Genomic DNA, 16885 nt, shown 5'->3' with positions numbered 1-16885 from the left:
AGAACAGTGCTTTGCACATAGTAAACGCTTAATAAATGCCATCATTATTATTGAAACGTCTAATTTTTGGTCCAGTTTTGAGAAGGCTTAAGAAAGAAGATGTGCTACTCTATGTAATCTGAGGATTTCGCTGGACAAATAGGTGCAGCCAATTCTTTTTGCTTTTAGAATTTTGGATTCCACTCAGTTTTCTCTGGTAATAGTCTTTAACGTACCCCACCGTACATTTAGACTATCTTGATAATTGGTGTAATGAAATGTCTTACAAAATGCCATTCTTACGTTCTCTTTTAGGGAATTGACCTGTCCCATACCCACAGACCCCAGCCACCCAAGATCAAGATCGATACAGCACGTCCACCGGTGAATTTGGAAATCATAAAAAAGAAATTGAATCTCAGGTATTGATTTACATATAGGTTTACGTTTTAATATACACTCGATGGTCCAAAGTGTTCATCAGTATTATTTTCTTGCTGTGCTCCTACCAAATAATTCTAGCTGGAAGCAGCGTGGCTTAATGGATGGGGCCCGGGAGTCAAAAGGACCTGGGTTCTACGAGTTGTCTACACGCGCTGCCTAGAATTCCTCAACAACAACTCTCTCCTCGACCCCCTCCAGTCTGGCTTCCGTCCCCTTCATTCCACGGAAACCGCCCTCTCAAAGGTCACCAATGACCTCCTGCTTGCCAAATCCAACGGCTCCTACTCTGTCCTAATCCTCCTCGACCTCTCGGCTGCCTTTGATACTGTGGACCACCCCCTTCTCCTCAACACGCTATCTGACCTTGGCTTCACAGACTCCGTCCTCTCCTGGTTCTCCTCTTATCTCTCCGGTCGCTCTTTCTCAGTCTCTTTTGCAGGCTCCTCCTCCCCCTCCCATCCCCTTACTGTGGGGGTTCCCCAAGGTTCAGTGCTTGGTCCCCTTCTGTTCTCAATCTACACTCACTCCCTTGGTGACCTCATTCGCTCCCACGGCTTCAACTATCATCTCTACGCTGATGACACCCAGATCTCCATCTCTGCCCCTGCTCTCTCCCCCTCCCTCCAGGCTCGCATCTCCTCCTGCCTTCAGGACATCTCCATCTGGATGTCCGCCCGCCACCTAAAGCTCAACATGTCGAAGACTGAGCTCCTTGTCTTCCCTCCCAAACCCTGCCCTCTCCCTGACTTTCCCATCTCTGTTGACGGCACTACCATCCTTCCCGTCTCACAAGCCCGCAACCTCGGTGTCATCCTCGACTCCGCTCTCTCATTCACCCCTCACATCCAAGCCGTCACCAAAACCTGCCGGTCTCAGCTCCGCAACATCGCCAAGATCCGCCCTTTCCTCTCCATCCAAACTGCTACCCTGCTCATTCAAGCTTTCATCCTATCCCGTCTGGACTACTGCACTAGCCTTCTCTCTGATCTCCCATCCTCGTGTCTCTCTCCACTTCAATCCATACTTCATGCTGCTGCCCGGATTATCTTTGTCCAGAAACGCTCTGGACATATTACTCCCCTCCTCAAAAACCTCCAATGGCTACCGATCAATCTGCGCATCAAGCAGAAACTCCTCACCCTGGGCTTCAAGGCTGTCCATCACCTCGCCCCCTCCTACCTCACCTCCCTTCTCTCCTTCTCCAGCCCAGCCCGCACCCTCCGCTCCTCCACCGCTAATCTCCTCACTGTACCTCGTTCTCGCCTGTCCCGCCGTCGACCCCCGGCCCACGTCCTCCCCCGGGCCTGGAATGCCCCCAATCCCTCTGCCCCTCCGCCAAGCTAGCTCTCTTCCTCCCTTCAAGGCCCTGCTGAGAGCTCACCTCCTCCAGGAGGCCTTCCCAGACTGAGCCCCTTCCCTCCTCTCCCCCTCGTCCCCCTCTCCATCCCCCCATCTTACCTCCTTCCCTTCCCCACAGCACCTGTATATATGTATATATGGTTGTACATATTTATTACTCTATTTATTCATTTATTTTACTTGTACGTTTCTATCCTATTTATTTTATTTTGTTGGTATGTTTGGTTCTGTTCTCTGTCTCCCCCTTTTAGACTGTGAGCCCACTGTTGGGTAGGGACTGTCTCTATGTGTTGCCAATTTGTACTTCCCAAGCGCTTAGTACAGTGCTCTGCACATAGTAAGCGCTCAATAAATACGATTGATAGTGATAATCCTGCTCCGCCACTTGTCTGCTGTGTGACCCTGGGCAAAGCACTTCACTTCTCTGTGCCTGTTACCTCATCCATAAAATGGGGATTAAGACCGTGAGCCCCATGTGGGACATGGACTGTGTCCAGCCTGATTAGTTCGTATCTACCCCAACGCCTAGAACAGTGCTGGCACATAGTAAGTACTTAATACTGTAAAAAAAAAAAAATTGGAACTTTAATATCAATTAATCCATTGTATTTATTGAGCCCTTACTGTGTGCAGTGTTGCATCCCCCCATCTTACCTCCTTCCCTTCCCCACAGCACCTGTATATATGTATATATGTTTGTACATATTTATCACTCTATTTATTTTACTTGTACATATCTATTCTATTTATTTTCTTTTGTTAGTATGTTTGGTTTTGTTCTCTGTCTCCCCCTTTTAGACTGTGGGCCCACTGTTGGGTAGGGACTGTCTCTATACGTTGCCAATTTGTACTTCCCAAGCGCTTAATACAGTGCTCTGCACATAGTAAGCGCTCAATAAATACGATTGATGATGATGATCTGTAATGAACACTACAGTACAACACGTCCCCCACCCACAAGGACCGTACATTCTAGAGCTCCCATACTTCATTTACCACCCGTGTATGTGGGTGATTCTCAAATCTCTCCGATTTTGACCTCTCGTCTGATCTGCAGTCCTTCTTACCGCCGGGACAGCTCCACTTGGATGTCTTGTTGGCATTTCAAACTCAACAGGTCAGAATGTCACACACAGACCTCCTAATCTTTCCTCCTCAGCTCCCTTGTCCCCCAACTTTCCCATCCCACCCAACAACACCCACCGCTCTATCCCAGAACCTCGGTGTCATGATCAGCTCCTCCCTGTCGTTCAGCTCTCACATCCATTCCGCTGCCAAATCCGGCCCATTTTCCCCCCACAAAATTTCCCGGATCCTGTCCTCCCTCTTCTCCCAAACTGCTACCGCCCTGGTACAAGCTCTGGTGTTACCGAGACTAGACTGTTGAATTAGTCCTTTTTTTTATGGTAATTAAGGGCTTATGATGTGCCAGGCCCCGTACTAAGCACGGCGGTACATTGACGCTAATGAGGTTGGACACAGTCTGTGTCCCACGTGGAGCTCACAGCCTTAATCCCTTAGAAACAGTGCTTTGCACATAGTAAGCGCTTAACAACTGCCATCATTATTTTACAGATGAGGTGTGGTCTCCCAATGCTACATGCTGGCTGCCTGGATCAGAATCTCTCCTCTCCTAAAAATCTTCCACTCACTTCCTTTGCCTCATCACATCAAGCAAAAGCTACTTTTCACATTCGTACTCTCCTAAGTGTTTAGTATGGTGCGCTGCTCAAGAGATTCCCTTGACTGATAGACTTAAAAAGCAAGAGGGTGGTCAGAATAACTTGATGCCCTGATCTGTAGTAAGTCAGTGTGAATTAAAGTGGTTACATCAGTATTAAACAAATGGATGGCCAGCAAATTTAGCAAGGCATGGTGGTGGTTTCACCGTAGTTGGGAAGGAAAGTTTATCAATAAGTCAACCTCAGTCAGTCAATCAGTCATATTGATTGAGTGCTCACTATGTTCAGAGCACTGTACTAAGCGCTTTGGATAGTATAAGAGGCATCATTTACTGAACACCCAAAACGGTAAAATGTGTCTGTTTATTGTTGCATTGTAATCTCCCAAGTACTTCGTACAGTGCTCTGCACAGAGAAAGCACTTAATAAATACGATTGATTGACTCACGAAAGTACCGAACTCTCGGGTTAGAAAGCAGAAGACAAACTTATTTGAGCCATTAGCCGTGAATTACCAAGCCGTTAATAATAAAAGCGTAAAGCATTTTTCCTTTGTATTCAGATTAACCTCGTTACAGGATATTCATCGTTCACATCAAAGGGAATATGAAAAGTACCTTCAGGACATCGAAACCTCCAAGAGTACTATCAAGCGTCTAGAGAAGGCATCAGAACCAGCTCTAAATTATAAATTCTATAAGGGTATGAAAACTTACTTGGAAAACCTGGTTGACTGTCTTAATGAAAAGGTATATAATGGTGTATGTTATTTTGAGGGCTGTGCTTAATTAACTTTTGCTCCTAGAAAACTAGTTAAATTTAAGGAAACATTGCTATTTTCCTATTCCATAACTTTAGTAAAATCTCTCTCCCAAATGTAAGTAACTTCAGACTTAGAGTGACATAGAAAATCAGAATGCTTGTTTTTGTCTGGGTAAAAGGGGCTAGCTTTTAATTACGTAAAGAGGCTAGTAACTTGCTAGAACAAAGTGTCAGTGTAACTAGCAATATATTATGAATTAAGAATGAAAATTAAGGCCCTGAAACAAGACCAAATCAAATCTTCGTATAAATTGGAACCATTAAGAACCATCTTACTTTCCCTCAGAGATGTGGATAACTGCTTTGAATGTGCATGGCTTACTAAATCGTTTGAATGAATATGTTCTTGTCATTTTTATGTGAACAGAAATGTGGTTTGGGTTTGTTTTTCAATTAGGTCAGAACATGGAAAATGCTTATCAGATATCTTCAGCTTTATTTTTCTTAAATTTGTTGAAGCGAATGAGCCCATAAAGTTTTCTTGAAGGATGGGTATTTAAGTTTCTCTAATGAAATGATACCCAGTTGTCTGTCCCCTGAATCTTTGTAGATTTTATTTTTCCTTTTTTATCATTCATTATGCATGGCCCAGAATAAAAAACAACAACCTGTATTCGTTGTTTTAGATGGTGGACATCAAGGAACTAGAATCATCCATGTATCTCCTTCTTAGAAAACAAGCCAAGATCCTTTTGAAACGAAGGCAAGAAGATTTACTAAGTGAATCAACTTATTTGCAAAAGTTATCAGGTGAGGTTTTTTTATATTTAAAATACATTTGAAACATGCAACTTGAGAAACTGTTCCTCTTTTTGATGACTGCGATTTTTGTAGCGTTCTTAGAAACTGGGCAAGTATACCGTAGTCTTATCTTTCTGCCGTTTCAATTCGCATGTCTGATTCACGGCGATTTTTGTAGAGTTCTTAGAAACCGGGCAAGTATACCGTAGTCATATCTTTCTGCCGTTTCAATTCGCATGGCTGATTCACAGGCATAATTTGACCATTATATAGTAAATAGCATTCAGGCTAATTTAGAGTTGTTCAGTTTATAAATTGTAGTATGCACTTCATATTCATCGACAGGAAAGACTGGTACTCCAACAGATGACAGTGTGGCGGTTGATGAAAAAGTACAACTCCTGGAAGAGTGCAAGGCCCGAAGGTAACTATAAAATGCCAAGTAAATGTTTGAGGATTAATTAAGACTAGTAATAATAATGGTATTTAGGTAGTTACGCTGTGCCAGGCACTCTTCTAAGCACTAGGGTAGATACAAGCTAATCTGGTTGGGCACAATCCCTGTCCCACATGGGGCTCGCAGACTTAATCCTCATTTTGCAGGTGAGGTAACTGAGGCCCAGAGAAGGGAAGTGACATACTCAGGGTCACACAGCGGAAAGGTGGCGGAGCCGAGACTAGAACCCACGTCCTCCGTCTCCCAGGCCCGTAGTGTTTCCACTAGACCACGCAGTAGTGTTCCCTAGGTAAAAGTTTGAACTCTCCGTAAAATAGTCCAAGCTGAATTTCGTTGGCTCTTCAGTGTGTGCCGTGCCCCACCTGCCTAGTTGCTCATTGTAGTCTGTGCCCCAGCGGGACTGGCAGGAATAAGAGAGTACGAGTCTCTTTACGTTGCCAACTTGTACTTCCCAAGCGCTTAGTACAGTGCTCTGCACACAGTAAGCGCTCAATAAATACGATTGATCGATTGATTGATTGAGTGGCACTCTGAATATGCTTGGCACCACACACACCACCGTCACGAGAACAGATTCCTTCACGGGTTCTCGGTCCCCGAGTCTCAGGACCGAGGCCCGTTGGTTGTTGTCGTTGGAAGACTTCATCATCATCACACACCGATCTGTAGAACTGTTGTCAGAAAATAATCATTATTGTTGTTTTATTTTATTTGTACATATCTATTCTATTTTATTTTGTTAGTATGTTTGGTTTTGTTCTCAGTCTCCCCCTTTTAGACTGTGAGCCCACTGTTGGGTAGGGACTGTCTCTATATGTTGCCAATGTGTACTTCCCAAGCGCTTAGTACAGTGCTCTGCACATAGTAAGCGCTCAATAAATACGATTGATGATGATGATGATGATGTTGTGGCATTTGCTAAGCACTTACTATTTGCCAGGCACCGTACTAAGCGCTGGGGTGGATACAAGAAACTAGTCAGTGGATATGACAACGTGCCCGGAGCATAACTGAGGTATAGAGAAGCAGCGTGGCTCGGTGGAAAAGAGCCCGGGCTTTGGAGTCAGAGGTCATGGGTTCAAATCCCGGCTCCGCCAATTGTCAGCTGTGTGACTTTGGGCAAGTCACTTCACTTCTCTGGGCCTCAGTTCCCTCATCTGTCAAATGGGAATGAAGACTGTGAGCCCCCCGTGGGACAACCTGATCACCTTGTAACCTCCCCAGCGCTTAGAACGGTGCTTTGCACATAGTAAGGGCTTAATAAATGCCATCATTAATAAGAATAAAAATGTGAACCTGTATGCTTATAGTTGTAATCTGCCGGTTTTTCCCTCTCAGCATGTCCAGGATCAGCCCCGTCCAGTTGGCCGCCGTGTTGAACTAGGCACTTGTCATCCTGTAGACTGTGAGCTCGCTGTGGGCAGGAATGTGTCTGTTATTAGACTATACTCTCCCAAACACTTAGTACAGTGCTTTGCATGTAATAAGCACTTGGTAAATACAATTGAATGAACCTCCTGCATTTTAGGAGGAAAAAAAATGAATGAAGTATGAATTGGAGCGGGGAGAGTGTAGAGGCAGGATGACCAGTGAGGAAGCTGATGACTATATATATATATTTATTATATATATTATACATATAGTATATATAATTATATATATCCAAACGGGGTGGATCTGTTTGTTGCTAATTCAGTGATGATTAATAGTGTACTGATTATAAAATCCAGGGCACACAGAAGGCAAGCAAGAGAAAGTACCGGGAAATGTGATCACCAGGAAGGGATGTCCAGTGATGATGAGGTCTCTCCTGCTGAGATGAATGACTTCCAGAAAACCAAAGGTGAGTTCTTGGCCCTCCCATGTCCTCTGGTGACTTTGCCAGGATCAATCAATCAATCAATCAGTTGTATTTATTGAGTGCTTACTGTGTGCAGAGCACTGTACTAAGCGTTTGGGAAGTACAAGTTGGCAACAATATTAAGGCTTCTACTGCAAAAGTAGGAAGGCACCATATCCAGTTATGGGTTGAGCTCTGTCTCGGATCGTTTCTAGCCTTTTTTTAAGTAGTAAAGACTGTAGTTGTGCAGTAACATTATTCATGAATTCAAATGCACAGGAAAAAAACAAAAACGGGCTCTTTCGTGTCCTTTTCTGTAAAGACTATTACTGTATCAGTGTCGGGATTTTCAGCTAGAATTCTCAGGGTCTTTTGGTCTGGAAGTACTAATGCTCACAAGTTTTCTATTTTCCTTGTCTCTGGGTACTTCTTGTAGTACCCTTTGAATAAAATAAACCATGCTTAATATTTTAAGAAACATACTGCATTAGCTTAGTGTAAATGTCATTTTGAGTGAAGGAATTTGTGTTGGACTCTGGAAGAGCATACTAGATTAATGATACAGAAAAGTATGAGTACAGTTTGCTTATTCTAGGAGGCAGTAAGAGAAATTGTATTGCAGCAGATATTTTAGTATTGTGCTAAAAAATGAGTATGTTTTGTTTTATTCGTAGATGATATTTTACAGAGCCGTAAGAAAATTTTTGAAGACGTGCATGAAGACTTTTGTATTATAGAGAATATTCTGGTGAAATTCCAGCAGTGGCGAGAGAAGTTTCCCGATTCCTATTACGAGGCATATGTTAGCCTGTGCCTCCCTAAACTTTTGAATCCACTAATCATAATCGAGTTAATAGACTGGAATCCTCTTAAGGTATTTACTGGCAGATATTTTCTTTTTTTTGTTGTTGTTGTAGGCTCTTGAACTTCTTAAGACGTTGACAGCTTTATGGCTAACAGATTCCCCAGTCTCGTTGGATTCTTCCATCTAGTGCTTAGAAATACAGTTTTATTGGATGATTGCGTGTGGAGGTGGATGATGGTTAGCTATCCCCAATCCCAAAGACATTATAGCCCCCACCCCCCCCAACCAAAAAAAATAATCATTTGTAAGCAGGCACTTTCTGACATCTGCCTTTGGGGATGAGAACACCGAGTTTCTCTAGAGAATCAGGGGAGTGGATAATAATAATAATTGTGACACGTGTAAAGTACTTACGTGCCAAGCACTGTCCTAGCAAGTCACTTCACTTCTCTGTGCCTCAGTTACCTCGTTTGTAAAATGGGAATTAAGACTGTGAGCCCCCTGTGGGATAACCTGATCACCTTGTTACCTCCCCAGCGCTTAGAACAGTGCTTTGCACCTAGTAAGCGCTTAACAAATGCCATCATTATTATTATTATTATTAAGCACTGGGGTTGATACAAGCAGATCGGGTTGGGCATAGTCTCTGTCCCACATGGGGCTCACAGTGTTAATCCCCGTTTTACAGTTGAGGGAACTGAGGCACAGAGAAGTGAAGTGACTTGCTCAAGGACACATAGCAGACACACAGTGTAGCCAGGATTAGAACTCAGGTCCTTCTGACTCTCAGGCTCATGCTTTACCCACCAGACCATGCTGCTTCTCGGGGGATGAAATGCCCCCATTCTTCCGGCTTTTGAAGAAGTCCAGGACTAGTGCAGACCTAGGCTTGGGCTTTGGCATCCCATCGGTACGGATTCTCTGGGCTGCCAGTATTCCCTCTTCTCCGGTGATAAGCGGAGGAGCGAATGGCCCATTCCTCTTTCCCACCACCCTCCATGAGGGGAAGGTGTAGGTTGTTGAAGGGCAGAACGCTTTTGGAGAAATAGTAATAATAATGGCATTTGTTAAGTATTATTACGCTTTTGGATAAAGAGCAGGGGTTCAAACATTCAGTCACCCCGTTGCAGACCGTTTAAGAGCCGCGTTACAGGCCACCGGCGTTTTGGACCTGGTACCTAGAACGGTGGTACATGCTCAACAAAGACCAAAATAAAACCCGGTGTTTAACCAGGTCTTGCTCCGTCCTACAGATCACATGGTCTTCGCCGGGTTTGGCGTAAGGCCCGGGCTGACCTGGCCTGCCGGGAAACCAGGAAAATCCCCGAGGTTTGGTGTTTGAGGGGAGGACTGTGAGCCACTCTTGGCTGCAGTGGCTCACAGAAGCTCTTTCATTCCCCTCCCCTCTAAATTGGCTTGGAGAAATCCCTAACTTGCTCCCAGCAAACCCTTCTGGCACCAAACAACTAAGTCTCTTCCAAAAAATCCAAGCACTGAATGTGTGATTGGAAGAGGGAATGACAGGCAAGTGGATTCTGGGAAACACTAGCTATAATTTTACACTTCCTAAAAATCCTTTTCTTCCATCGGTGGCACCTGTTGGCTGCCTTCTGAGTGAGGTACTGTACTAAGTGCTGGGAAGGCTACAAGAAAGACGCAAGTTTTCAGTCCTGTCAGTCAATCAGTTGTATTTACTGAGCACTTAACTGGGTGCAGAGCACTGTACTAAGCAATTGAGAGAGTACAATAGAATAGAGATGGCAGATACGTTCCCTGCCCACAACGAGCTCACAGTCTAGAAGGGAGCTCATGTCTAAAGGGAGAGGCAACAGATAAAAATTATTTTAAATAGTGGGTGTATTAGGATAGTTAGGGAGCAGCTCAAATGCACGAGGAGTAAATAATCAAATCTATAAATGAGCGTGTACATGTATAATAATAATGATGGCATTTGTTAAGCGCTTACTATGTGCAGAGCACTGTTCTTAGTGCTAAGCTTAGCTAAGGGTAAGACTAAAATGCAACACAAGTGCTAAAGGGAGGCTTTTGCGCGGAGGTAACTAGAATGTTGTGATTTATCTAATTTATCGTTTTCAAAGGTGCGTATTTAAAACGTGATTTTGAAATACGGACCGATGCAATGTTCTGTCTCCGGTGCAAATGCCTTTTCTGACTTTTCTTTTTTAAAGCCGGATTGCATAGGCTTGAAACAGATGTCGTGGTTCAGATCTGTAGAGGAATTCATTAAGAAGGATGTATCGGAATTGAAGAAGGAAGGCAATCCTGATGAAAAGATTCTGCCTACCATCATTGACAAAACAGTTATTCCTCAAATTGCAGGTACGGTAGTTTACGTTTGCTTAAACACGGATAAACTCAGTATCGACAATAGGTACTGATTTGGCATAAAATGGTTGTCACAGCTGATGGTTTTAAAAGATAGTATTTGGTGGTTTGTTCGTTTAATACATTTTTGGACAATTATAGGTAAGTGGAAAGGGGGGTAGTGTGGAAGGTCATAATTTCTTCATCTGTTTAGGCATCTTGCAGTGTCGCATTGGATTATTAGACACTGAAGGCTGTCTATATATTCCCGGCTTGTAGTTATCGTGGAGTGGCTGCAACTCGGGCTAAGGTACCAAGCTTGTATCTACTTCAGGCTGGCACACAGTAATCGCCTAACAAATACTATTTTTTAAAAAGCCACTCACAGCCGCATCTCTTTAGTTCTGTGTGTCGTGGTGTAGCTGTAACCTTAGGTACTTGTGTGGGTCTTCATTCAAGAAACTCCGCCTGATCAAATATGTTTGATAGCCACTGCAGTAAATCCGGATTTTCATGAGTCGGATTCAGTAAAGACTGAAACTTGCATTAAAAAAGGAAGAACGTATATTTGGACTTGAGAGAGGCAGCAGCAGGACTTAGGTTCTGTGTGGGACGTGTACTGTGTCTAACCCGATTATCAATCCCAGCGCTTAGTGCAATGACTGGCATATATTAAGCACTTAACAAATGCCATTTAAAAAAAAAAGGGGGGGGACCAGTTAGTCACATTTATTGAGCACTTACTGTGTGCAGAGCATTGTACTAAGCACTTGGGAGAGTACACTGTAACAATAAATAGATCCATTCCATGCTCACAGTGAGCTTGCAGCACAGAATGAGCATTCTGCTCTTTTTCTGCCCCTGACTACTTCAAGTCAGCCTGAATACAATAATAATAGTTATCATTATGGCATTTAATAATAATAATAATAATAATAATAATGGTGGTGTTCGTTAAGCGCCTACTATGTGCAAAGCACTGTTCTAAGCGCTGGGGGAATCCAGGGTGATCAGGTTGTCCCACGTGGGGCTCACAGTCTTTAATCCCCATTTTACAGATGAGGGAACAGAGGCACAGAGAAGTTAAGGGACTTGCCCAAAGTCACACAGCTATTTGTTAAGCACTTACTGTGTGCCAGGCACTACTCTAAATGCTGGGGTAGTTACAATCAATCACTCAATCAATCAATCGTATTTATTGAGCGCTTACTGTGTGCAGAGCACTGTACTAAGCGCTTGAGAAGTACAAGTTGGCAACATATAGACGTGGGGGAGACAGAATAAAACCAAACATATTAACTAAATAGAATAGATATGTACAAGTAAAATAAATAGAGTAATAAATATGTACAAACATATATACATGTATACAGGTGCTGTGGGGAAGGGAAGGAGGTAAGGCGGAGGGGATGGAGAGGGGGAGGAGGGGGAGAGGAAGGACGTATCATCATCAATCGTATTGAGCGCTTACTGTGTGCAGAGCACTGTACTAAGTGCTTGGGAAGTACAAGTTGGCAACATATACAGTCCCTACCCAATAGTGGGCTCACAGTCTAAAAGGGGGAGACAGAGAACAAAACCAAACATACTAACAGAATAAAATAAATATATATACACCAGATATTTGTGTATGTCTCCGGGTGTGTGTCTCGGGGTGTATGTTCTGAAACCTCCTGCTTGCCTCCCCATCCTCTTCCGCACACCGGTTCTTGCCAGGCAGTTTGGTCAGGGGATAAGAAGTACCGCTGAAATAGTATTATTTGTTTCAGGTTTTGTGGAATTTGTGTGGGATCCCTTGTCCACTTCACAGACAAGCAGCCTAATAAAACACTATGAAATAATATTTGGAGCCCCCTCAACTTGTGACAGTGAAGCAAGGAAAGCCAAGCAGGTAATAACTGATGTTTCTAGAGGGTGTTGGAATTTTTTTTTTTTTAAATTATATAACCATATTTTATCGCCAATGGTCGGCTGGGTTGGAATTGCTGAATTTGATTTCTGAAATTATTGAAGTTTCATAAACTTTTTTTAAATTTAGGATTTGATGGGGTCCATCATCTCAAGAATGAAGAAGGCAATAGATGAAGACGTCTTCATCCCTCTGTATCCCACGTGGTAAGAGTTGATGGGGTCGGGGATCCATGGATTTAAAAGAGAAGCAGCGTGGCTCAGTGGAAAGAGCCCGGGCTTTGGAGTCAGAGGTCAGGGGTTCAAATCCCGGCTCCACCAACTGTCAGCTGTGTGACTTTGGGCAAGTCACTTCACTTCTCTGGGCCTCAGTTCCCTCATCTGTAAAATGGGGATTAAGACTGTTAACCCCTACGTGGGACAACCTGATCAGCTTGTATCCCCCCCAGCGCTTAGAACAGTGCTGTGCACATAGTAAGCGCTTAACAAATGCCATCATTATTACTATTATTAAAACTCTCCATCTATCCTGGGGTGCGGAGTGTATTATCCATATTCATTTGAACCCCTTCAGAAATAGAATGGATAGTTAAAAACATTTTGTTTCATTTTCCCGTACATTAGTCCCCATTGGACACTTCTAATCTCTTCCTCATCACCTTCAGCCATTTCTAGTGAATCACCAGGCAGTCAAAGGAAATAGGAAAAGCCACTGGAGGATGGGAAGATTATGTGTTTCAGAAATAGGAGAGCAGGGAGGCTTTGGTCACTTAGAGGGGGAGGAAAGAAGAGAAGGTGGGGAAAAGGCAATATGTGGTATAGTGGAAAAAAAACATGATTGAAGTGATTATAGTTTCCGAGAAACAGGGCCCTGTCCTCTTTATTTCTAATTGCTGAAAATGAAAGTGCCTATAATTTTGCCTCAATACGTTTTCTGACAATTTTCCTTGTATTTTTTTTTCCTTCTGTTTCTATTCCACGTTCAGTGTTGTGGAAGACAAAACGTCACCCCATTTAAAGTTTCAGGAAAGACAGTTCTGGTCTGCTCTAAAGGTAAACAAATTCTAGAAAAGCGTTCAAGAATAATCTAGGTTTAAAAGTACTTATATATGCGGTATGCTTGGGGGACAGAGTGCAGGAATAACATTCTTAGATAAAAATGATGGGACTTAAGCCCCTTTCATCAACAGTGGACTTGACGGTTTAGTTTTCCCCTTAGTGGACTTGGCGGTAAAGGCCAAACTTTTTACCAGAACTTTAAAATTTTGTGTGTGGTTCAGCACACCATTTTTGAAATGGCAGTTTTAACAACTAGCGTATTTGGAGTATTGTGCATGGTACAGATGCTCACCAGGTAAAGCGGACTAACCTAAGAGACCTTGAACCTTTTGCGGCCCTCTCCGTTAGCCTTTCAGACAGTCATTTGGGGCCGGAAGAAACTCCGGGAACTGGCTGTTGGTTCTAAAGTTGTTTTTGATTCTAGCTCTTTGGCAATATTCTTCTTTGGGATGGCTTCCTCCTGGAAGATGCCTTGTGGGAGTTAGGCCTGAGCAGGCTGCTGAATCGCTACCTGATCACCTGTCTACCCAATGTACCGCCTGGACCAGACCTTATCGAAAAATGCCACCGGGTAAGTCGTGGGGTGGAAACTCTTCGCGACGGTACACACCCCTGTCGAATGATGGGGGAGGTGAGAGACATGGAGGAAGGGGGGTTGTTTTTAGGCAGGTGGGAAAGGGAGTGAGGGAGAGATGAAACCAGGAAACCTAGCTAGCAGTTGGGCACCACTGGCGGAGTGGTGCTTTGCCAAAGGGAGGCTTAGGGAAGAAGAAAGATGGAGATTGAGGGAAGAGGTCTAGGTCTCAGGGCATTGAGGGGTGGACCGTCACAGTCAACCCCGTCCCAGTTGACTCCTCATATTTACTGAGCACTTCCTGTGTGCAGAACACTGTACTAAGTGCTTGGGAGAGCACAGTATAACCGACACACTCCCTGCCCACGAGCTTACAGCCTAGGGGAGAGGCTTCAACGTGGCTCCATTAGGCCTGCTTACACCTCGGCTGCCCAGCGCTTAGTACAGTGCTTGACACATAGTAAGCACTTAAACACCATGAATGACAATAGAGGGGAGTAAAATGCCTGACCATCTCTCTCTCTCTCTCCTTGCTGAGAGACCCTCGAGTATGTCTGTCCAGGCCGCTTAGCGGGGCAGGCCGGTGACGGTCATCTGCCGTGAGCTGAAAAGAGATTTTCAAGTACAGGTTCGGTTTTCCAAAGCAGTGCGCTGGGCAGATCCTGATGGCAAAGAATAACTGCAAAATTAGACTGTCACCGTGTTGTAGCATTGATTCAGTCATACTAATTGAAGCGCTTACTCCGTGCAGAGCGTTGTACTAAGTGTTTGAGGGAGTACAATATAACAACACATTCCTGCTCACAGTGAGCTCACAGTCTGGAGGGGAAGACAGACACTAATACAAATAGATAAATGGCAGATCTATACATTTGTGCTGTGTAGATGGGAGGAGAGAGGATGAACCAAGGAGCAAAGTAAGAGTGGTGCAGGAGGGATCGGGAGGAGAGGAGGGCTTAGTAAGGAAAGGCTTCTTGGAGGAGATGTGCCTTCAGGGAACATGTATAACAACTGATTGATTCATGTGGTTGCATATGAAGCATGTTTGATGATGCCATCATTTTGGAAGGCAGTAGGTAGACGTGAGTTACTCAAGAGCAAGGACTCCTCTTTACACCTACTGCACGTTCCCCAAGTACCCCCTCAGGGAAGGTCCTTAGAAACTGGTACTGATGTCATGGTACATATACAGCTGATCATATACGTGCCTTTTGGATTGAGCAGGTCATAGCGTGTCTACCAGAAAGATGGTTCAGAGGGCTTCACACGAGATCATCCCTCCCTCAGCTCGCACATTTCACCCAGTTTTTGGTGCAGTTGGCCCATAAATTGTATAAAAGTGAAAAGAGGTAGGTAACCACTATATAGCATTTTTAAAGCACGTTTCTCCACGGCCATTCATGTTTCTTTTTAAAAGCATATTCCGAAGTTTTGACTGACCTCGGTTTGGCAGAACAGTCATTGAAAATATCGGGGCTGTTAAAATAAAGGTTCAACTCTGTCTCCCCGGGGAATCGATATACAGCCTAGCTACCACTTGTAACAGTTTAAAAAGCACTTAAGTATGTTAAGGGGGAGGCAGCATGGGAGAAGTAAAGGGTGTTAGTAATCCGAAACGCAAACTGTGTTATTGGAGTCACGCACGCAGAATGAAAACAAAGCCCCTATTCTTTTAGAATTGTCGTCCCCATTTTAAATCTAGCAGAATCTCAAATTTGTATAAGCACCTGTTTGATTGCCTTGCATTCTGGGCCCGTAATGGGTGGGATCGGGTTTTGTAATCTTTCAGTTTGGGCCCATTCCCCAAGGGATTATTCTGCCATTCCTTGCCACTGGGTTTTAGAGAATAATAATAATAATAGCATTTATTAAGTGCTTACTCCGTGCAAAGCACTGTTCTAAGCGCTGGGGAGGTTACAAGGTGATCAGGTGGTTCCAAGGGGGCTCACAGTGTTAATCCCCATTTTACAGATGAGGTAACTGAGACCCAGAGAAGTGAAGTGACTTGCCCAAAGTCACCCAGCTGACAAGTGGCAGAGTCAGGATTAGAACCCATGACCCCGACTCCAAAGCCCGGGCTCTTTCCATTGAGCCACGCGTTCTGAGGCAGAGCTTTACAAATGTGTGGGGCTTTTTTGCTTTTTTTTAGGGATCAGTTAAGAGACTTAATTTGTCTCCTGGTGAAAGTAAGAGCTTTGGATCAAGCAGAAGCCTTCATAGAGGAATATTCACTGGAACAGCTCAAGTTAATAATCGAAGAAGCAGAATAAAGTGGAAGACGAAATACGGGATTCTAAAAAGTTTCGTTTCAACAAAAGGACCTGACTTGTCCCCGTTTGGGAGCGATGAGGCCAGAGATCACGTGAAACTGGGGTTTGGGGGGACGGGGTCGTGCTTTGAATCAGTTCTCCTCTTTCCCGCTGTCTGTTTTTGATATCATTCGGAGGAACTGGCCAAGACGGAATGGGACGGAGAGATTGGGAGGAAGGTAGGTGAAGGAACAAAACTGTTGAATTACGAGGTATTGCATATGGGGGTTAGGCGGGGAGGAGAAATGGAGGAAAGTGGTGTTGACTTAAAACCCAGCATCATCATCGTTTCAGAGAACTATGGTGTTTCAGATTATCCCAAGAGGAGGAATATTAACTGCTTATTCTGTTTGTAGGATTCACGTGTACAGCACCTGATACTCCGATCACAATGATCTTTTGAGATGGTTAAGATATGTAAACAGAAACTTGTTTTTGTATTTTTGAAATAATTTGAAATGGCCTTGGATAGATTTTTTTTAATGCGCAGTTTAATGCCCAAGAAATATTTTCTGCGGAGCTTATTGGTTCAACTTCCCTTTGAAGTTTTTATTTTGCAGTAAAATGATTCAACTCCAATA

The 16885-nt window shown here is 43.9% G+C and overlaps 1 protein-coding gene across 1 annotated transcript in view; it reads left to right on the top strand.

The window, feature by feature from the left end:
• The window catches only part of GCFC2 (GC-rich sequence DNA-binding factor 2), a 26587-nt gene extending 9702 nt beyond the window's left edge, over positions 1 to 16885 (top strand). Inside the window, exons 5-17 of the mRNA XM_038751212.1 lie at positions 295 to 401; positions 4027 to 4213; positions 4913 to 5036; positions 5373 to 5451; positions 7215 to 7327; positions 7999 to 8198; positions 10319 to 10469; positions 12224 to 12345; positions 12493 to 12569; positions 13349 to 13415; positions 13846 to 13992; positions 15220 to 15344; positions 16145 to 16885. Coding sequence (XP_038607140.1) covers positions 295 to 401; positions 4027 to 4213; positions 4913 to 5036; positions 5373 to 5451; positions 7215 to 7327; positions 7999 to 8198; positions 10319 to 10469; positions 12224 to 12345; positions 12493 to 12569; positions 13349 to 13415; positions 13846 to 13992; positions 15220 to 15344; positions 16145 to 16265 — 1620 coding nt within the window. The 3' untranslated portion in view covers positions 16266 to 16885. The remainder of the gene's footprint in view (positions 1 to 294; positions 402 to 4026; positions 4214 to 4912; positions 5037 to 5372; positions 5452 to 7214; positions 7328 to 7998; positions 8199 to 10318; positions 10470 to 12223; positions 12346 to 12492; positions 12570 to 13348; positions 13416 to 13845; positions 13993 to 15219; positions 15345 to 16144) is intronic.

Source organism: Tachyglossus aculeatus, chromosome 9, assembly GCF_015852505.1.
Source record: "Tachyglossus aculeatus isolate mTacAcu1 chromosome 9, mTacAcu1.pri, whole genome shotgun sequence".
Taxonomy (NCBI): domain Eukaryota; kingdom Metazoa; phylum Chordata; class Mammalia; order Monotremata; family Tachyglossidae; genus Tachyglossus; species Tachyglossus aculeatus.
The sequence above is the reverse complement of the archived record's forward strand: the minus strand, read 5'-3'. Positions and strand labels throughout refer to the sequence as shown.